At 33.7% G+C, this 23337-nt stretch overlaps 2 protein-coding genes and 1 non-coding gene across 3 annotated transcripts; all 3 read right to left on the reverse strand.

Annotated features, from left to right (window-relative positions):
* Positions 1-4960: 4960 nt before the first annotated feature.
* On the reverse strand, positions 4961-5076 carry LOC130826376 (U5 spliceosomal RNA). Its single transcript, XR_009047080.1, has one exon. It is a non-coding gene; the product is annotated as a U5 spliceosomal RNA (small nuclear RNA).
* A 1122-nt stretch (positions 5077-6198) lies between these two features.
* LOC130824821 (uncharacterized) lies at positions 6199-7680 on the reverse strand. Its single transcript, XM_057689839.1, has one exon. It carries the CDS (start codon positions 7678-7680, stop codon positions 6199-6201), a length of 1482 nt encoding a protein of 493 aa, XP_057545822.1.
* A 6208-nt stretch (positions 7681-13888) lies between these two features.
* Positions 13889-15083, reverse strand: LOC130824822 (uncharacterized). Its single transcript, XM_057689840.1, has 6 exons — positions 14843-15083; positions 14607-14741; positions 14403-14525; positions 14211-14321; positions 14080-14120; positions 13889-14023 (listed from the first exon to the last, which is right to left on the reverse strand). The coding sequence occupies exons 1-6, from the start codon at positions 15081-15083 to the stop codon at positions 13889-13891; spliced, it is 786 nt and encodes a 261-aa protein (XP_057545823.1).
* Between the last annotated feature and the right edge of the window lie 8254 nt (positions 15084-23337).

The following is a 23337-nucleotide window of genomic DNA, read 5'->3' on the forward strand; positions in this document are numbered from 1 at the left end:
AAAAAAAAGAAGTATTTGCTGCGGTCAGAGGCAAAACTGCAGCAAATAATGCCCCACTTATTTGCTGCGTTTTTCCTCTGACCGCAGCAAATACCCCTTCTTATTTGCTGCGGTTTTGTTTTTACCGCAGCAAATAATGCCCTTTTTTGCTGTAGTTTTTAACCGCAGCATTTAAAGTAGGACATTTGCTGCTATTACTATTGCTGGGGGCCAAAACCGCAGCAAAAAATAGCCAAAAAAACCGCAGCAAACGAGATTTTTTCCACTAGTGACTGTAGTCATAGTTGGGATTATTAAAAAATAAGTGATAGTTGAGAATATTTTTGGCCAATGAGTAATAATTGATATTATTTTGACCAAATTTTCCTTCTTTTTATTAAATATTATAATTATAATGTAGATGTAGTAAACTTGGCAGTGGTATACTAATGCAAAAGTCCACTTGTTCAATCGCAAATGGTACTAGCATTACTTCCTCCTTCCTCCGTTCTACTATACTTGCTATATTTAATTTTTTGCGTGATTTAATGTATTATTTTAATCATTTATATATTTAACTATGTACATATAAAAATTATAAAAGTTTCATACTATAAAGTATGCAATTAGACAATTCAAACGAGATACATAAAATAAGGTTAAACGAAGAATAGTGTCAAATAATGTAATGTAGCGAGTATTTCAGAACGGAGGAAGTACTTTACAACATAATGTGATCTTTGATTTATATATTTTCAACTACGAAGTAATGTGATCATTTTATACGGTGTAGCTGTCGTGATCTCATATACGTAAATACTAAATTAGAAACATGTAATGTGGCCTCAATGAATAGTGTGAGTGTTACATTGATCATGATTACCATAAGTACTAGGGACATTAATATTTTGATTTATGCATTTTCAACTACGAATTAAGTAATGTGATCATTTTATATGGTGTATTAGTCGTGATCTCATGTACGTAAATACTAAATTAGAAACATGTAATGTGGCCTCAATGAATAGTGTGAGTGTTACATTAATCACGATTACCATAAGTACTAGTGAAATTGATCTTTTGATTTATACATTTTCAACTACGAAGTAATGTGATCATTTTATATGGTGTAATAGTCATAATCTCATGTACATACTAAATTAAAAACATGTAATGTGGTCTCAATCAATAGTGTGACTGTTGCATTGATCACAATTACCATACGTACTAATGACATTGATATTTTGATTTATACATGTTCAACTATGAAGTAATTTGATCGTTTTATATGGTGTAATAGTCGTGATCTTATGTATGTAAATACTAAATTAGAAACATGTAATATGGTCTCAATTAATAGTGTGAGAGTGAGTGTGAGAATGTGAGTGTTACAATGATCACAATAAACATAAGTTCAATCGACATTGATCTTTGGTTTATACATGTTTAAATACGAAGTCATGTGATCTGTTTTAATGGTGTAGTATTCGTGATCTCATGTACGTAAATTTAAGATATATAATATATTTTATTATTTATTTTTGTTGATTTTTTTAAAAAATAAATAATAATAATAATAATAATAATAATAATAATAATAATAATAATAATAATAATAATAATAATAGTAATAGGTAGGTATCGTAACTTATTCGTTTCTATTTTTTATATCATATTTTATAAAGTTACAAACCTACCTTTTATAAAGTTAATTTAAGATAAAAGTTTAAATTTATATTTATGATGAGAGTTTAATATTGCTACTTATTATTAAGAGTACTAGAATCATTACATTAATTTTTTTGTAAAGTAAAATTGAAGATTAAATAAAAAAATTAAAAGAAGATAAAAAAAATGATGTTACTTATTAGGACAAGTTGCGTACTTTTAAGGAAAATAGGTAATTTTGAAGAACGTGCTAATAAGTGAAGAGAGAGAATGAATTGTGTGGATAAAATTAAAAAAGAGTTAAAATACATTGATGAGTTCAAAGAAAGTGATGACCCATTATCCAAAAATAAAAATGATGAAAATTAAGTAGGACAATCCAAAATAAACAATTCTGTAAATTCAAAGGCACGAAGGAAGTATTTTTTAGTTAAACATTTAGTTGTGGTTTCGAGTTTGAAGATAATTGTTTGCATAAATTGAGTATCATGAAAAAAAAAGATCGTAATAAACTAAGATTTAAAGTACTTGTTAATCATTGTAATACTACATTAATTATCATTTGAAAAGAATGTAATAAAATTATGCAAAAATTAAATTATTAGCAAGTCATAGCAGGAATTTACATTGATGAGACGATTTAGACAATGGAATTGAATTCGACAACACACTAATATGTTATTATATTTTGTTTTTTGACATGTAATGTAAAAGTTATGATATGTTTTGTCAAATTTGGTGATATAAAATGTCGTTTAATTAATTAATATCACATAATAATACTCATTTTACTTTTTAAATTTATAGAAATTGTTTAATTAATTAATATCACATAATAATACTGATTTTACTTTTTAAATTTATAGAAATTGAATAACAGTGTTTCAATTATTACAAAAGAATAATAGTAATATAGAAACTCGTCAAGTGCAGTTAATTGTACTATGAAAATATATGTAAAAATAAATATTAAATAAAATTGTAATAAAAACCTAATGGATTTTACATTATAAATTATTATTAGCAACTTTTATTCCGTAAATATATATCAAATAGAAAATGCTCGGCTATTTGCGATTTCATTAACATGAAATAATTATCCAATAAAGCTTATTTCAAATTTTAAGTATCAATGAAATTGGTTATTGAAGAAATTCTAAGTCTCATTTTCCTTTACAAACTCAAGTAATTTCAACGTTTCAAGTTTCTCTATTTTTCTCCACAATTTTTTATTTTCTTCTCTGAAAAATTGTATTCAGTTATGGCCATGTGGAATCTTGAGCCTTTTTTAGGGCTGTTCAAAAAAACCTGATCCGCTCAACCCGATCTGCTGATCCGCAATATAAATAGCGGGTCAAAATCTAAAAAAATTGCAACTTTTGAGCCGGGTACTCGATCTGCCTTAACCGGGTCGAGTCATGGGCCGATATTAAAATTTAGCGAGCACCCATTGACTCGCTCAGAAAAAAAAAACAATTAGATTTAAGGGTTTTAAAAAGGCTATTTCTTGTAAACTTTCTCTATGTTGGAGTCAAAAGACTACCTTTATAGTCTGCAAGAAGTTTTCATCTCAGTGCATATATTCTGCCTCTATACTACTACTACTCAAAAAGTTTTGGAGACTATATCTGCAATTATACAGACATCATGCCCCTTGGGATTATATGTCATTGCATTGTAGAAAGTGTGTCTTAAATCTTCAACAAATTCCTTAGCAGATTTGAACCAATTAGTATTTAACCTAGTCTTAATAGTTTTCAAATCCATTGAATGTTTATTTGTAAAATAGTCATGCACCTTTACTAAGTTCGGAAACAATAATACTCAAAAATACAACTCCTTCATTCAAATCAAAAATAAAACTGGGTACCCGGTGTCCCGAACCGATTTATCTGGGTACTCGAAATGCGGTATCCGCATTAATTGGGCCGGGACACGGGTTGTTAAAAAAGGCATTTACAAAGATGACTGCTCTATTGAGGCCATTCAACTGCTGTATTGTTCAATTGGCGATAAGGAATCACTCACCGAAATTCTGTTTCTTCTGAAGCAAGCTCTATGAATCGCCTGCTCAACCGATTTCCAAGTCGCACTAAGCGTTATTGGATTAAAAAGAATGAGGTTAACAAAAGGAAGATGTTTTGTATGAACAATACCCAAGAAGCTCAACTGTTTTTGTCCAAAGTTCAAACAGTGTCATGCCTGTTAGTGAAAGAGTGATAATTATTTATGTGTTTGTGCAGATTGCTCCACCAACTATTGGTCGGGTTGTTTAGGTTAAATGAAGGTATAGTGCATTTTTGGGGATGTAGTGTGTTAGGAGGATGTTGTTTTTTTTGGGTTAAGAAAAGATCCTTTATTTCTGTTTTTACAGTTATGTTTAGGTAAAGTTGTTATTTTTGAAAACCAATCCTTTTCTTGTTGGTTTGGATTGGGTTTCAAAAGTATTATTTTGGGATAGAGGTTAAGGATATTGATGTAAGGATTTTGGGATGTATGGTTTTAGCATTTACTTTCATCCCGTTTTAAAACTAATGGTTTCAAAATTTGTAAACATAAAGGTTAGTTATTATTGAAAACTGATTGCGTCTTAGCTACTACCATGCCACATTTGTTTTTTTAAATTTCACTACCACTAATTATTTTGAGGCTTTTTATTTTGATATACATTGTATTTTGATTAGAGGTGTTCATTCGGTTGATTGGGTCGGTTTCGGACGGGTGTTATTCGATTCGGTTGCATTTCGGATCGGTTATTTTTCGACTGTGTGTTACAACGGGTCACATTCGGGTCGAGTCGGTTAGTCACGGTTTGGTTAGAGATCGGTTATTCAAGCTATCGGGTTAGCATCAGTTCGGTGTCGGTTGAAGTTCGTGTCGAGTGTCAATCGGTCTCGGGTTGTCATCGATTACTAATTGGTTCGGTTTTTTCAGGTACAGATCGGGTTCGAGCTTTATTTTTCGAGTAGTTATCGGTTACGGATAACTATTGATCGGGTCAATATCGAAATAAGTTAATAGTCAGGTTTTTAAATGATGTATGCTCATTTACTTACAAAAAATAATTACCGATTGTTTTATCAGATATAACAGATAGGGGTGTCAAACAGGTCGGGTTGGGTCATTTTCAGGTTCAGATCATATAAAAATGGGTCAATAAACCCTTAACCTGAACCTGACCCATTTAATTAATGGGTCAAAAATTGAAACCCCGACCTGTTCTGTAGCAGATCGGATCAACCTGCTAATAACCAATTTAACCTACTTTTTTTTAGGTCATTAAATTCATATATTTCATGTCATTTGACCCATTTAACCTTAATTAAAGTCTTCCTCCAAAAATAAACGTATGCCACTTAATGCAGCGAGCACACAGTATTCTTTAGTAAAAGGCAAAAGAATAGTTCGCTTTGTGCTCACGGCGTGACTGCGTAAGTTGGTATGAGATCTGTGGAAATGATTTAAAGGATTTTTCTTTTATTAGTATCTTTCATAGTCGATGTGGGACAACTTCCTTTGTTATTGAAAGTCATCTTCAGCTGACAAATCCCATTGACAACTTCCTTTCTTATTGAAAGTCATCTTCAGCTGACAAATCCCTCAATACATGGTAATTGGTATTATTTTAGTTTTACGAAGTATTTGGCAAATGTTGATCCGTCTTAAATTTAATAAATGGGTTAAACAGGTTTTTTTCGGGTTTAAATATTCAACCTGAACCTAACCCATTTAATAAACAGATCAGGTCGGGTTGACCCATTTAATTAATTGGGTCAAAAATCTAAACCCAAACCCGCTAATTTCGAGTCGGTTTCAGATCAGGTTAGCAGGTCGGGTCAGCTTTGCCAGCCCTAATATTAGGCAGATCAATTTATTTCAATTAGTTTATATATATATATATATATATATATATATATATATATATATATATATATATATATATATATATATATATATATATATATATATATATATATATATATATATATATATATATATATATATATATATATATATATATATATATATATATATATATATATATATATATATATATACAGTGGCGGACCCAGGAATTTCAAACTGGGGGTACAAAATACGAACCTCATGTCGTTCGGATATCGAATAAAATTTTTTTAAAAAATAAAAAAATTACAACACATAATAGAATCAATAGTTAAAGTCTTACAATCCAAAATAACAATAAAAGTCTTACAATACTTAAAAGTCTTACTTCAAAATTACAAATTCATCCTTCGAGTCTTCATACTTTTAAAACGATCAATAATCACTTCATCGGAAACTTGTAGAAACACTTCCTTCTCAATAAAAGTAACCAAACAATCATTCATAAGTTGATCACCCATGCTATTTCTCAACTTACTTTTGACATATGTCATTGCGGAAAACACTCTTTCTACACTTGCCGTAGCAACAGGAAGAATCAACATCAACTTGATTAGCAAATGTGTAAGAGGAAATGTCTCATGTCTCTTTGTTTCAACAAGCATCATGGAAAGAGAATTGATATCGTCCAAATCATGAAATCTTTCATCGTTTAACATAGCTTTCAATTTCCCCCACTTCTAATGCTTGAGCCACTACTTGAGCTTGCTTTTTTCGAATCATGTCTCTTCTCTTACAAGAAGCTCCAACCACATTCAACAAGTTTGCAAGTACTTCAAAAAGCCAACCACAACTATCATTCTTTTTAGCAACCGCAACTAGAGCTAGTTGTAGTTGATGAGCAAAACAATGAATGTAGTAGGCTCTTGGGGTATCATTCATAATCAAAGTCTTAAGGCCATTGATTTCACCTCTCATGTTACTCGCCCCATCATACCCTTGACCTCTTATCATGGATGGACTCAATGAATATTCCATAAGCAAGGACAAAATTGCATCTTTAAGAGATAAAGCGGTAGTGTCACCCACATGTACAATGCCTAAAAAGCGTTCCACTACCGATCCACTTTCTCTGTTAACAAACCGCAAAACAAGAGCTAGTTGTTCTTTTTGAGACACATCACTTGATTCATCGGCCAAAATAGAAAAGTAACCATCTCCAACCTCTTCTATTATGCGCTTGGTAGTCTCTTTTGCACAACAATTGATAATGTCTTTTTGAATTTTGGGAGATGTCAATTGACAATTTTTGGGTCCATTTTGGAAAGTATGTTGTTTGACTTCGTCAACCTTCTCCCCTAACCACTTCAAAAGCTCAAGAAAATTACCCCTAATATTTGACTCCTCACTTTCATCATGTCCCCGGAATGCCAAACCTTGGCCCAAAAGAAATCTCAAACAAGTTAAGGATGCATTCAAACGAATATGATATGAATCCATTTGAGCTTGACTCGCATTATCAAACACAACTTCAATAGATGTCTTTTTTGCATCTCTTAGATTCACATATTTCTCATAAGCAACATTATGAGCACTTTTAAGTCCACCAACATGCTTTTGAAACCTATCCGGTTTATTCCACCCCCTAAACCCTCCATTAACAAATGCATCACCCCCATTGTAAATTTCAACATCACTCTTGAACAAATAACAAGCAAAGCAAAATGCGGCATCTTTTTCAACACTATATTCAAGCCAATCCCATTTTTTGAACCAATTGACACTAAAACGGCGTAAACCACCTACTTGTGTTTGAGGGAAAACATGTGTTTTTGGTTGGCAAGGTTTTTTAAGAATATAAGCTCTCCTAACCGGATTTCTTTCATTTGGGGGATAATCCATTATGTTTTTTCTCAATCCCGGGTCATGAGGAAGAAGTTCAACATCATACACCCAATCATCATCCAATGGTTTATCACAATCATCATCCAATGGTTCATCACAAGCACTTGAACCACCTACTTCCATATTAACATCTTGAGTTGGAGGGGAACTTAAAGGAGAAGGAGGAGAGTCAATGGTTTCGTTAAATGATCCTTGGGATTTCATTCTTTTAAACAAGAATTCACGAAGATTGGGTTGTTTATCCTCGGCTTTTGACTTCTTTGAACTTGAACTACTTGACATTTCCTAATTAAATTAAATTAACTAATTAATGCTTTATAATCACAGCATCACAGCATCACAGCATCACAGCATCAAGCCATCAACAATCATCATTCATCAACAATCAGTAAGCATCAAAACGAGTAAAAAACCGGCATCAACAATCAGTAAAAAATCGGCATCAACAATCAGTAAAAAGCATCAACAATCAAGTGAATCAACAATCAGTAAGCATCAACAATCAGTAAGCATCAGTAAGCCATGGAATCAACAATCAAAACCAGCATCAAAACGAGTAAAAAACAATCGACAAAACCAACATTCAAATTTCAAAAATTAGGGTTCATAAACGTACGGTGTGATGGCGGATTGGCGGTGGCCGGTGGCACTAGGGAGGCAGGGACAGGAGCGCCGGAGGTACGACGTCGACGTGGGGAGGCCGGAGGCGAGGCAGGAGGCAAGGAGGCAGGAGGGAGAGGCGAGTTCGCTCTTCGTCTTCGCTGTACGCTGTAGGCAGGAGGGAGGTGAAGTGGTGAAGCACGCTTTGTCGCTTTCTCTTTCTTTTTCCCGTGTTTTTGGTTAATTGGTTTTAATTTTTTTTTTCTTTTTTATTTTTCAAAGTGGGGGTACAGCTGTACCCCTTGTCACTTCATTGGGTCCGCCCCTGTGTATATATATATATATATATATATATATATATATATATATATATATATATATATATATATATATATATATATATATATATATATATATATATATATATATATCAATCTCTTCTGTATAGAACTTGTATTCTTCCTTTTTTCGTATTATTAGAAAACTGAAATTGGACTTAATTTGCTAAAATTAGGTGAAAATTTAATTCGGATTTATAACAGTTCGATTTACAATCGGTTCGGGTTTGTATCAGTTCGAGTTAAAAACAGTTCGATTAATAATCGATCGGGTTTGTATCAGTTCGAGTTAAAAACAGTTCGATCTTAATCGGTTTTAGTCAATTCGGGTCGGATTTGACTCGGGTCGATCACTGTTTAGTTCGGGTAACATCGGTTAAGGTTTATATGTCGGTTATAAAATTCGGTTGCAGTTCGAGTTCGATTTTGCCCTTTTCGGTTATCAAACGGTTCGAGTGAAGTATCGGTTCGGGTAGTTGCGGTTCGATAAACCTAAAAAAAACTTCCATTTTTTCGGGTCGGATAATTTTCGATTCCGGGTCGAATTTTCGGGTCGGGTTTGTTTTGAACAGCTCTAATTTTGATCATGTTAAATTTCTTGATCAGCCTAAAAGTAGGCATCTAAAAATGACCTTTAAGCGACAACTTTTTAATCTAAAATCAATTACTTACTCAAAGTTGTCTTTTTCTTTTTCATGTTTTTAAGCTTTTTGCGCATTTCTTGATGCAACTATATGATCGAGAACTATAAATCACTATGAAAGTTAAAAAGAATAATTAAAAATAAATTAAAGCAAAAAAAAAGGAAAATTAAAATAACGTAAGGTGATTGCTAACGTCTAAACTAATGATTTCTTAACTTCACACATCACTGATATGAATTTTGCTTAAAACAATGACTTTAGTGTAATGAAAAGCTTTTGCTTAAATTATGTATTAGTATAAGAATACAAATATACCACATTATTTGAGCGCGGTTACATTAGTTATAAGATTGCAAATGGTAGCTTTTTGGCCAAAGTGCTTGGACACAATAGCAGCTTTATGTGTGAAATAACCTTGTCCATGTTCTGCACAATCAATTTTTTTAAAGTTTCTTCATCAACTCTCCTAAGTTAACAAATACCTAAAATATCATAAAATGCAATAATAAGTTCATTTTATGAAACAAATATTTAGAGTTTGAGATTACTTTGCTTGGTGATTGCAAAACATTATTAAAACTGATATCTTGTGATTTACTTCAAGTAAAAAGGATAAAAAAAAAGGAATTTCTTAATATCTATCTCTGAATGCTCAAAAGTGAATACTTACTAACAAAAAAGAAAAAGGAATTAAGATGTGTAAAAGATTATAAAGATAAGTTCTAGACAAAACTATTCTGAAATATATTTGTTGTATATTATTTACAATACCTGGTATAATTCCAGCTTTCTTCAATAAGTCATAAGAAGCAACAATAGTAGTGCTTGGTGCTTGGCAACAATCTTTCTGCGACTTTTCATCAAGCATCCAAATCTTGCTTACTTTTCTGGCTCTTGAAAGAACAACATATACCTGACCATGCGAAATGCATGGTAGCCGAATGTATACTCCAACTTCTTGAAGAGTTTATCCCTGTGATTTATTGATAGTCATAGCAAAACACAACTTAATTGGGAACTGCATTCTCTAAAATTAAAACGAGTATCTAGAGCATTCAGGTGCTCTAAGGGTGATGCGCGGTAACAACACAAGCTCACCCTTTGAAAAGCTTGTTGAAATTTCGCACCGGATAAGATTTGGCATAAACTTTCTGCAAATAAGGCGTGTTTCACTGCATAAGCCACTTGATGGATCTAGATTTCGAAGTAGAATTATTGGGCAGTTTAGCTTTAAAACTAATTCATGTGGTCTCATTCCTCCAGGATATATTGTGTTCAAGAACTCAGTTGGATAGATGTTGTTATTATCATCAATTATAATATCAAAGCTTTTATTGCAATAAACATCTCCACAAAAAGCTTTCATGAGCCTTGAATTTATCATATCCACATCTTTGTTTTTGGGTGTAAGTATAACTCGTTTGACAAACAATTCTGGTGTTGCACTTGAAACAGATATTTTAGGATAAACTTGCTTTAGTAAATAATCTAGGCTAGCAGAAGAGTCTCCACACAGCAATCTGCAGGTTGATGGGATGGTAATGAGCTTATTTTTTTCGGTTTGCAGTTCACCATTACCTAACACAAATTAGAAATTTGAGAAGGTGGGATCTTCGCGAGCTCTGCTATTGTCAGTCAATTTCAAGTGGGCAAAAAGAGGCCACAGTGGCGAGCAAACTAAAGTCTATTCAATAATTTCTTGCTATGTTTTCTTGGGAACAATAGGCACCGTTTGCTAAAAGTTGCCCCTAAAACCACAACCTTTCCACCAAAAGGCACGTCAGGTAAACATAAATCTCTCAAAAGTAGATTGAGTGACTCGATGTTTTCTCTGCGAGCCATAGAAGCTTCATACCAATTAAATAATCAATGCAACCTCTTTAATAAGGGCAGCAAGACTCAATTGTTTCCTGACGTTGCATGACATGTATTGGCCGCAATCATTAGGTATTTTAAATCTAGAATGGGCAGTGCAACCAGTAGGCATGTTAGAAGCTACAATACCTAAAGCCACAGTTGGAAGCACAATCATTCCAAGTAATCGGACCTTTGCATAGATGGCATTATACAAAAACGTTTTCGCAGCTCCATGATGTGCTCGTTTTAGAGCACGTTTACAACCCCATTTTTGTGCTAAGTCTTGTTGTTTTGTATCGATTTTATATACTCTACGCATGATTTGTCCTTGATCTTGTCTTCTAGTGTTTTGAGATTGTTTTAGGTGACTTTTGGAGATTCCAAGGTTGATCGACGTGAGTTCGAGGCTTAGACACCTATCCCGGCAAAGTTCTTAAGCTTGTAGAAGCTGCAGCAGCCCACAAAGAAGACAATTGGCCGAATGCCACTACCATTCCGCCGAATGGTAGTTGAGTACACAACATTGAGTTTAGCCAAAGTTTCTGAAAATAACGAATGAAGAAGATTCAGGCGAATATGTTGATTCGGGCAAATGGCCCCTTCATTCGGGCGAATGGCACCCAGAACCTCAATTACTCCAAAATATTCTGTTTATGCCGAATGGAGAAACCTTTGGGCGAAAAGAATCCATTCGGGCGAATAGACTCCATCATTCGGGTGAATGGGTTGATTTTAGCGTGTGCATTTTTCTTTTCGATCAAGTAGTGAAGGCCAATTTTGGGATTTCGAGGCACCTTAGTTTTAGAGGGTATATATACCCAATTTATGTGGAAATCCCTAGACACTATTCCATTAACCTAAAACACTTTCTAGAGTAGATTTTCTCTTGTCTTAAGCTTTATTTGTTCATCAAACCCTAGCTTAGTTTAACTTGCTTTTACATTAATCTCTTCAATCTAGTTTACAAGTTTTTGATGTATCTTTCTAGCACTACTATGGATTCTACTTTCTTCATCTATTGAGATATTATTTTTATGTTTGTGAGTATTTATTTCTTTCTACTCTTCATATTCATTTAATGCTTGTTGGTTGCTTCAATATTTATTGCTCTTTATGATTTTCTTATTCTAGTAGTATTTGTTGTTGAGATTCTCTTAAACATCTAGTATTGTTTTGTTTTTTTTCCTTAGTTACTTTTATTGCTTTCATTAGTTACTCCTTTCTCTAATTATTATTTACATTCAGGTTCAACATGTTTATATACTTAATTTCTTTAGTCATTATTTCTAGTTCTCCATCCACCATGTGTGAGTAGTTCTCTTGGGGTTTGATTGGTGAAACCCTAGAGTTGGAACCCAAGTTTATGAGTTAGAGGTGGAGTCTAAGTCTCTTCAATCAACTTAGTGATTCAACTTGAATCTCGTCCTGTAACTCCTTGAGAGACATAGGGCGATTATAGGTCGTTCGAGTGGTCTTAGAGCCACCAACTTCCTTTCATTGTTTGAATCCCTTGGTGATTAAAGTTTCATGACTCCAAGCCCTAAAACATGAACATTAGGGTCACTACTCTAGGGTGGAACCAATCACTCCCTTCCCTTCTCATTTGATTTGTATTTATTGTAATATTTATTAATCACCTTAGTCTTAATTTAGTCTTTTTTATCAAACCCTTAAAAACCCCTGTGTTAAGACCTAGAGTTTAGTTTTACCTTGTCCTTACGGTTCAACCCCCTAATTCCACTAACTTGTGTAGTATCTAGGGTGTTACAAATTTTGTTTGCATAATCGGACTTTTAGCATACGATAAGAAAAACCTATTATCATTCCACCAAGACCATCAATGAAAAACAAACTTGGCTTTCTTTGTTTCACATGAGATATTATGCGCTTGTATGTTACACGTTGTTCACCAGTCAACAATGATCGTGCTTCCATACAGGATGAGGGAATGGGTGCATCTAAAGCATTAGTTATATCCCGTGATCGTTGAAAAGAAATATCTACATCCTCATGAAGATGCTTTAACCATAGTCTTCAAGACTCTTACCAATGTTTTCCAAGAACACTTTAAAGGACCTAGCAGTATGTGCTAAAAAAACAGTTTGCTTATTTGGTAAATGAACCTGCAAAAGCAAAACAACTGGCTGCATGTCATATAAATTAACGTAAAAATTCTCCACGCAACTTTAGGAGGAGACACCTATTAACCGGATTGAAATATTTTGAGCTCATCAAATACATGTGGCTCATCTATAGAACCAATGCTAACAGATATTTTATCATGCTCCTTGTAGACATACTTGTAAAGGTACTTGACGGCCTTGATGGTTGAACAGATTTCTACATTCATATGGAATTCAAAATATTCTAAAAGATATGGGTTATATGGAATAACCCACCGATTATCTAAGTCTACACCGCGTACGCGCACAGATTCACCAGTATTTCGTCGCATGTATGTCGGATAGCCATCATCGAAGTGTGTTGTGAATGAGGTAAAGACCATTGGATACCTATGTTTACACATATGTTTACCATCACATTTGACCATACATGGGCATTCTGGATTATGTGAGCCACACGAACCATGCATCATATGGCGTAACACAAGGCCTCTCAGGTTTTGGCAATCCGGCGAGAGGATATCTGCACATACAAACTGATCGAATTGCTGTAGTTGCGTGATCTTCGACTGTGGTTGCAGAATAATCAAAAAGTGTGCGTGGGGAAGACCGCGCTTTTGAAATTCAATTACATGTATCATTGCAACAACCTCTCCAAAAAACAATTTTTTCTCGTATGATCTTCTTTAGCGCCACTAATTTTTCCCCAAAATCCTAGAAACCAAATCTGGTCTATCATGTGCATGTTCACGTACAAGTTCTTGTCTGATTTCACTCTTTTAGGCCAATTTTCATTGCAAGTGATTTTGAGAAAAATATCAAGCTTCCCATATCTTTGCATAAGGGCCATTGCATTCAAATATCGTTTCTTCATATCCTTGGGACCCCCGATAAATGAAGGTGGTAAAATAACACGATGCCCAATTTTTTATGCACAACATTCACCATTGTTCACGCTGTCATTTATCCCCTGGTACAGTTCAGCACGTAGTTGTGCTTGATTGTTGCGCACAAAATCTAGGTGCGTGTTCTCGATCTTTACGTACATGTCAACCACAAATTTCTGGAAAAGGCGACCAACCCTTACAAGATAATTATGCGGATGTATCTAAAGCCTACAAGCATAATACTCGCGACATGATAGTCTTTGTTGTCGATCTCTGAAGCCATGCTCAGCAACTGTATTAAGAAAATAAATTTGATAATAGTAACCAATCATTCAATAAAAATATATTCATCTACACACTAACCGCTTGCTTCATCCAAAAGAAATTCTTCTGCGGTGTTTGCTAAATGTGGAGTAATTGGGTTATGATTGCGGAGTCTCGATGTTCTGTTATCATAAGAAGCTTTTCGTAGGCCTTGATGTCATCCACAATCTCCATTAGGAAACAACAACGGATACTTTAAAAGGTCATAGCATCCATAGTAATGATAAATACAGTGGGATATAGATGATTTGTACCAAACCGCTATATATGGACTTCTTGTCTCATTTGATGGTAAATCATCAAGCAAAATTGCAGCAAGTTTATCAGATGCTGGAGCATTGTATAACCTTTGGTCTAAAAAGGGATTTTTATTCAACAAAACCTTCGTATTCTCATAAACGTCTAAATGTTGTAAAGAATGAAAGAATTATGCACAGGGACTACGATTCATAATCTCCATTAGCAAACTAACAATTGTAGGATTAAGTTCTGGAAAGGTACCAGAGCAGTGTTCCTTTTCAAACTGACCATCAAAAAAGTACAATTGCAAAAATTTTGGTTTCCCAGCTTCTTCAGGTAGTAAATCAGGCACATAGTGATAAAGTTGCCCATGGAGCTTGAACACATAATGCTTTTGTGTTTGCGTGCATCAATGAAGCCTTCGAGCGAACTAAATGCAAACACATTATTGTATAATCGACAGTACTTTCTAAAATGGATTCCAGTTTCACTATCACTTGAAAAAAGCTCAATAAGCTGTGAAGGATATTCATTCATAGAAATCTTATTTATGCCATCACCACAACAAAAGAGTTTTGATTCATAAGCAAAAATCTTAGCTTCACATGACACACAAATTGTAGGATTAGTAAGTCTAACAAGAGAAGTAGGGAATTTTTTACCTGTTGTCATGTTTCAACAGGTAGAATTTAAATTACTTTGAATAACAATGTGAAAAATTATTATGTAGACAAAGCATGTATATGAATGTAATTGAACAATGCCTATAAGGCAAAAAGGTGATGACCAAAAAAGAAGTACCCATGAATATCTGTTCCATGAAACCAACTACAGTTGAATTTAAGTCATTGTTTGATAAGCGTCCTACTATCAACATAATAATAATGGTAATTAATAATCCACCCTTACCATGTAAATTACCAAAATCATAAAAAACGAACAAACACCTTTTCGCTTCCTATTCTTTATTGGAGAATTGTAAATTCAAGGTCGTGTTGCAATATAAGCATGCTTATCGCTTTCAATGAGCGCATGTTCAGCATGTATCTGAGAAATGTTTAGATTTTTCACAATCGGATTACTTCTATATTCGATGTCTTTGGATGCTGAACGCCTACTGCGATATTGACCCATTGAAACAACACCTTTTAGTGATCAACAAATTTAAACAAACAACACCTATTGAAACACAATATTTAGGCCAACAAAACAACATAATTGAATAGAAGTATGATATATGAAAGGAAGTGCTGATCTGTGGCACGCTAGCCATACAGAAACAGCAAAATAATGTTTTTAACCATTATTTTTGTTAAATCAGAGATCATGACAGATTATTGTAAATGATCTTTATTTTTGTTAAAAACTATATGCTTATGCTTCACAGCAAAAATGTTAATCAAAAACATACCAAATTCTTCAAACATCCAGCATAAATGATAGATGTTAAAGTATAATCAATTACAAAGCAAATGCATCATCAATCATAGCTAACAATCCAAACAACCCAAAGGAAACAAAAGTATTCATTCTTCACAGTCATTTACATAAACAATCATCTTAAAAATAAATCCTATAATTTCATAAACAGCATATGAGCTATGTAATCTAACCAATCAAAATGAGTCAAGTGCATAGGTGTATTCGTGTTTAAGTTCCATTCACCAGTTTATCGACCTAACACAATAACTATAGCAGTGCAAGTTCCTTTCATTTCTATTTAGCATAACTTAAAGGTAGCATGTTATTTGTTTCTTAACCTCAGTCCGCTTATTATGCATTTAACTCACGTGCATAAGTGTCTTCGAGTATAAGTTTCATTGACCACTTTAAAATCAAATAAGGCACTAATTGTAAAAGCGTAAACAAATAAAACATAATCTTTGAAGAATAAGATGAAAAGATGAACCAAAAGTTTAGCACATTAGAAAGTAGTTACATTTCATACAATTTTTTGAATAGCAATTACAGTACAAAGCAAAGTTGATTCAAAGAGATGTACAAAAGATCAATGATTTTCTACATTGAACAACATAAGCTCAATACAACATGGGATTTGAGAAGCAAGATCGGTCAGTTTCAGGCACTAATGCAACATAACCCTTTCCTTCAACTGATATAGGTTGGCTATGTATTAAACACGAACCAAACTATAAACACACGTTTGTATTTTGAAGTTTCGAATTCAATAAATAAGGCTGATTAGTTTCTATTGTAATGGAATTGTTTTGTGATTTTTGTGGTTTGAAACAAGGAAAATTAAAAAAGATATGTCGATTGAATAACTTAAAAATGGCTGAACCCAAGGTTTAATTTCGATACAAAATTCACCACGAAATTAAAGCTATGGGCTCCCAAAAACACATTCAATCTTTAGCCAAAAGAATGAAAAGCAAAGGAACTTCAACTTACTTTCAACTACTCCAAGTTAAAATCAAATTGCAAAGAAAGAACAAGAAATGCTCAAAGGTTGTTTGTATTAAAGATGTAATGGAAGTGAATGAATTACAAGAGAGCAAGTAGCCTATTTATACTAAAGAATTCAGCTACTAAAGATTACAACTTGCAAGAAAAATCTGAATATTACACAAAAGCAAGCTCCCAACAGCTATATTTTTAAATCTAGTGGATAAAAGCAAGTCTCCAACAGCTATATTTTTAAATCTAGAGGATATTTGGAAATAAAGTGATCGGCTTGATTTGAATTGATTTGCAAATGTCCTTCAATAATCTTTATATACCCTTGATGATTTTCAACCATTTTGTTGATTTTATGGCTGAATGTTTTGCTTCGATTCTTGCTTTGCACGCTTTGTAAATTTCGAACCCATTTGAGCCAAAAATAAATACTAGACTTAAAAGAAAATTGCAACTCAACTAACTAAACACGAGCTTGATCTTAAACCTGACTTAATCATTTCTAAAGGACTCAAATATTTGAAATGAAATAAAAGACTCAAATTAATGAAGACTTAGTTCATGACTACGGAATTAAAGGGCTTGACATTTGGACTTTGAATTTGAGTGTCTTCCATTTGATATATCATTGTATTAATCTTAGCTAGCTCATGAGAATTAGATGTAGGTGATCCTACATCATCCTCCCTTTCTTTAGAAAAGCTTGACCTCAAGCTTGGTAACATGTCCTCCTCATGAAAAGCAATCAAATCTGCAACATTGAAAGTAGAAGACACACCATAGCTACTAGGTAGCTCTAGTTTGTAAGCATTATCATTTACTTTTTCCAAAATTTCGAAGGGTCCATCAATTCTAGCACTTAACTTTGATTTCCTTCGTGTGGGAAACCTATCCTTTCTCAAGTAAATCCATACTAAGTCGCCTTCTTTAAAAATCACTTCTCTTCACTTTTGATCCACTCTTTCCTTAACCTTCTCATTCATTTTCTCAATCCTTTCCACAACTTGCTTATGAACTTTTTGGATCTCATTGGCTCTAGACTCGGCATCATGACTAAACTTAAAAGGTGTAGGAAAGGCATAAGGGGTTAATGGATTAAGGCCATAAACCACAAAGAAAGGAGAAAACCCGGTGGTCTTGCTAGGAACGCGATTATAAGCAAATTCAGCATGTGGTAGCAATTGTTCCCGTTGTTTAGGATTCTTAGTAATGAGAGCACGCAACAAAGTTCATAAGGTTCTATTGGTTACTTCGGTTTGACCATCAGTTTGAAGGTGGCTAGAACTACTAAAGTTAAGCTTGGTTCCCATCTTTTTCCACAAGGTAAGCCAAAAATGACTATAAGAAACTTTGAATCTCTATCACTTACTATACTTCTTGCTATCCCATGTAGTCTTACTATTTCCTTAAAGTAAAGATTAGCAATGTTAACGGCATCATGTGTAGTATGACAAGCAATGAAATGGGCCATCTTAGAAAACCTATCAACAACAACCATAATGAAATCCTTATTGTTAGAGGTTCTAGGAAGTCCGGTTATGAAGTCTAAGCTCACATCTTCCCATGGGTTTTGTGGTATAGGAAGAGGCTGGTAAAGACATTGAGATGTTTTGTGAACTTTGGCTTTTAGGCATTGCACACACCTCTTAATAATATGAATGACATCTTTAGCAAGTTTGGGCCAATAAAAGGTCTCACTCACTAAAGCTATGGTCTTTTCTTCCCCAAAATTTCCTCCAAGTCCTCCCTCATGATATTCCTTAATTAAGGTCTCCCTAACACTATGTCTAGGCACACATAATTGATTACCTCGAAAGAGATATCCTTGAAAGATGTAAAAAAGTCCTTGAGGTTTGTTATGACATTTTTCAAATATTTCTCCAAAATCAACATCATCAATATAACATTCTTTTAACAATTCCATCCCAACAAACTTAGTATTGAAAGTACTCAAAAGCAAGTGTCTCCTAGATAAAGCATCAGCTCTAGTGTTTAGTTTTACCCGCTTTGTGTTTAATGGTGAAATGAAAGGTTTGTAGGAACTCGACCCACTTAGCATGTCTATATTGAAGTTTGTGTTGGCTTTGAATGAACTTTAAGGCCTCATGGTCAGAATGTAACACAAATTCTTTGGCAATCAAGTAGTGTCTCCGATGCTTTAAACATCTAATGATAGCATAAAAGTCCTTATCATAAGTTGAGTATTTCCTCTTAGCATCATTGATCTTCTCACTAAAGTAAGCAAGAGGTTTTTTGTTTTGAGTAAGGACACCTCCAATACCTACCCTAGTTGCATCACACTCTATTTCAAAAATTTTATCAAAATTAGGCAAAGCTAGAACAGGTGCGATGGTAAGTTTGTTTTTGATGGTGTCAAAGGCTGCTTGTGCTTTGGAATTCCACTCAAAAGTCTTAAGTTTTGTGAGTTCGGTGATAGGGGCCATGATTGAACTAAAGTTTGGAACAAACCTCCTATAAAGAGAAGTTAAACCATGAAATGATCTAACTTGGTGAATGGTGGTAGGAATAGGCCAGTCTCTAATAGCTTCAACTTTCTTTTCATCCGCTTTTATCCCCTCAATTGACACAATAAACCCAAGAAACTTAACTGACTCCCAAAAAAATTGACATTTCTCCAAGTTACCATATAACTTCTCCTTAGCTAGCACTTTGAACACTTGACGTAAATGATCAACATGTTCATCTTCACTTTGACTATACACCAAAATATCATCAAAATAAACCACTACAAAGTGACCTAAGAAAGGCTTCAAGGTTTGGTTCATAAGTCTCATAAAGGTAGAAGGTGCATTAGATAAACCAAAGGGCATAACTAACCATTCATAAAGTCCTTCCTTAGTCTTAAATCCGGTTTTCCACTCATTCCCCTAATGGATTCTAACTTGGTGATATCCACTCCTAAGGTCAATCTTAGAGAAAACTTTAGAACCATATAGATCATCTAACAAATCATTAAGTCTAGGTATGGGAATCTATACTTGATAGTGATTCTATTGATGGCTCTACTATCCACACACATCCTCATTTCTCCATTCTTTTTAGGCACAAGTAAAGTAAGAACGGCACAAGGACTTATGGATTCTCTAATAAAACCTTTAGCTAAAAAATCATCAACGTGTCTCCTAATTTCTTCGGTTTCCTTAGGATTAGTCCTATAGGCTGGTTTGTTAGGTAATGAGGAACCGGGAATGAAATCAATTTTATGTTGTATATCCCTTTTAGATGGAAGTCCATTTGGTATTTCATTAGGAAAAACATATGAAAATTCATCAAGCAAAGGTTCAATCAAAGGGTGATCATGCAAAACAGATTCGGTTTCATCATTTAGCAATAACAATTCTTTTCCTTCCACAAATTCATGTTGTTCAGTTTTAAGTATAGGGAACAAAGAATGAAAATTTGTTAAAGTTGCTTGTAATTTAGAATTATGGGCAGGTGCATATGGAGCCAACGTGATTTATGTTGTTCAGTTTTAAGTATAGGGATCAAAGAATGAAAATTTGTTAAAGCTGCTTGTAATTTAGAATTATGGGCAGGTGCATATGGAGCCAACGTGATCTTTTTCTTATTTAAAACAAAAGTATGTGTATTTTTAAAACCATCACGCATAACTTTTCTATCATATTGCCAAGGTCTTCCTAATAAAACATGACATGCATCCATAGGTATAACATCACATAAAAGACTCTCCTTATAACTATTACCAATGGAAAATGAAAGCAAAACTTGAGAGTTTATAGGAATACCTTTGTTTTGATTCAACCATTGAATCATGTATGGCTCGGGGTGTGGAGTGGCGGTGAGATTAAGCTTGCCCACCATAGTCTTGGAAGCGACATTAGTGCAACTTCCTCTATCAATGATAAGCGAATTGATCTTACCTTTAACCGTACATTTTTTGTGGAATATTGCTTCCCTTTGTGGGTTTGGATCTTTGGCTTTGACCCCACTAAGCGCTCTTCGCATAACCAATAATTCTCCTTCATCCGAATATATCATTTCCTCATCAAGTTCAGCATTGTCACAGAAATCCTCCTCGTTTTCTTCTTGATGATCATCAAATTCAACAAAGTTCACCATTTTTCGATTTGGACATTCGGAAGAAATACGTCCTAGGCCTTGACACTTAAAACATCTCCTAGGTGTGAATGAATTGGTGTTTGGTTTGGTTGTATTGGGCACGCTTAGGGGCTGCTTTGAACTATTGTTTTGCAAAGCTTTTGAATCTTGTGAAGGGGCTTTAGAATAGGAATGGGGAGTGTGTTTTGGTAGGAATTGAAATTGGTGGTTCTTACTGAAGTGAAACGTGAGGTTTCCTTCATTTTAGTTCTTTGTTGTTTATCCACTTTATGTGCAAGGTTAATTAAATCATCAAGGCAAGCATAAGGTTGTAATTCAACAATGTTTATGATTTTTGAATCTAAACCATTTAAAAATCTTACCAAGGTTTGGTGATCATCCTCCTTAAGGTCACATCTCATCCTCCTTAACTTTTTCATGTTAGTTTGATTATGAATTTAATACCTTTATTAATACTAGAGGATGAAGCAAGAGCATTAAAAGAAGGAATGCCATTATCACCATCATTCCAACCCAATTGAAAGTTGTGTACATGTAGTATTGATTGAGTATTGATCATTTCATTACCAAAAAACTGAAATTTGTGAGTTGTTAGTTTGATTATTTGGGAAGATAATATAGGGGAAGAAGCCATGGATCTTGATGATTTCCAATTAAAACCAGGTCACAAAAAATCGACACAATTAAAATCGGGTACCCGATGTCCCGATTCGATTTATCTAGACACCCGAAGTATTAGGTACCCAGATAAATTTTGTTGGGACACGAGACGTTAAAATAGGTACCCGAGTAATCGGGTACCCGACATTTTGAGTACCCAAAATGCCAGGCACCCAATTATGAAAACCCCTAGTCGGCATGCATTACAGGCTCACCCAAACAACATATGTCCTCCATTAAGAACTGCAAACGCCCCATCACCATTTGATTTTAAAAGGGTATCAGGAATTGCAATAACAGGCAACTTGCCTGTGTTGACATCATTCTCGAGAAGGATAAAGAATCATCCCTCTAGAGGGGCAATATAGCTACATGTAGACGCGGGGATTTCGTCTCCTAGATAAGTGGTCGCAACATGCATTAATCCACCCGACAGGGATAATCTATGGGTCACCTAATCTCCCTGCCAAAGGGAAAGGCATAAAAATACGATACATCCTCTTATATTGGTCAAAGTCTCTCCTAAGGTCAACATTGGTCATAGTTCTTTTCCTACCCATGTTAAAGAAATGAGAAATTAGATGTGGGTATTTAAGAAAAAAAGAGAGGCCAAAAACAAGCATTACAATAGGAAAACAAAGAGTTAAAAAGTTCTAAAGACAGAAAATGCAATTAGAAAGAATGACTTGCATAAAGAAAATAAAATAGGAGCAAAGTTAAGTATTTATAGATTTCTCAATAAACGCTTCACGCCCAAAGAATAGGAACGAATGTATTTATTTTGAAATTCAATAGAGACATAGTTCATGCATTTACTACTCATAAAACCTTAAAATATAACAATGATATACACAAGTATATGACACGTGACAATCATATAACACTTAATTAGATCAAGAAAAACCTATCCATACACCTGTCTTAATTTCGTTAATACTCCTAACCAAAATATTGTTTCACCATACATAAACTCAAGATCATCCCTTCAAGAGAAGGAAGATCATTCTAGAGAAAGTAAACCTAATATTGTAACACTCGGTTAAAATATCAAAAAAAAATATATAATTTATTTTAATTTAATTAATTATTTGATTATTTAATTTAGTTAGTTATTTGATTGTTTAATTATTTAACTTAAAATAATTTATTTAAGTGGTACGCGCGTGTTTTCCCTTAACGACTTTTCATCTAACAATTAAATCAAACAATTAATTAACTAATTAATAAAAAATAATAAAAAAAATGGGGAAGGGGGAGCCGGTTAAGGGAGGACTTTTGGGGAGTTTGTAACTTCTCCTTTAATGCTAATTAGGGGGGTAATTAGTAAGGCTTTAAGGGTGAAATTAAGGTTGATAATTAAGCCTATTTTGAATCTCTACTCACAACAAAAAAAATCAGAAAATTTTATTCACTTTTTGCTTCAAAATTTTAGGCCAAAGTGTAGTATTGAGAGGAAAAGTAAGGAAAATTCTTAAGTTGAGTTTTGGGTGTTCAATTGTATTATTCAATCATGAATCCTTGAAATTATAAGTTTTGAAATTTTAATTCTTTAATCAAAGTTTTTTTTTTTTTATTTGTATTAAAAGAATTATTGTTCTTAGTTTTATTTTGGTTATTTTCATAAATTATATATTTTTTCAACAAAAATTTAATTTGTTAGAAGGAATTGTGTTTGTGTGTTTTTTTTTAGTTTTCATGGTTTATAATTCTTTAACAAAAATTTAATTTGAAAGAAGAATTATGTCAT

Source organism: Amaranthus tricolor, chromosome 10 (genome assembly GCF_026212465.1).
Source record: "Amaranthus tricolor cultivar Red isolate AtriRed21 chromosome 10, ASM2621246v1, whole genome shotgun sequence".
NCBI classification, from domain to species: Eukaryota; Viridiplantae; Streptophyta; class Magnoliopsida; order Caryophyllales; family Amaranthaceae; genus Amaranthus; species Amaranthus tricolor.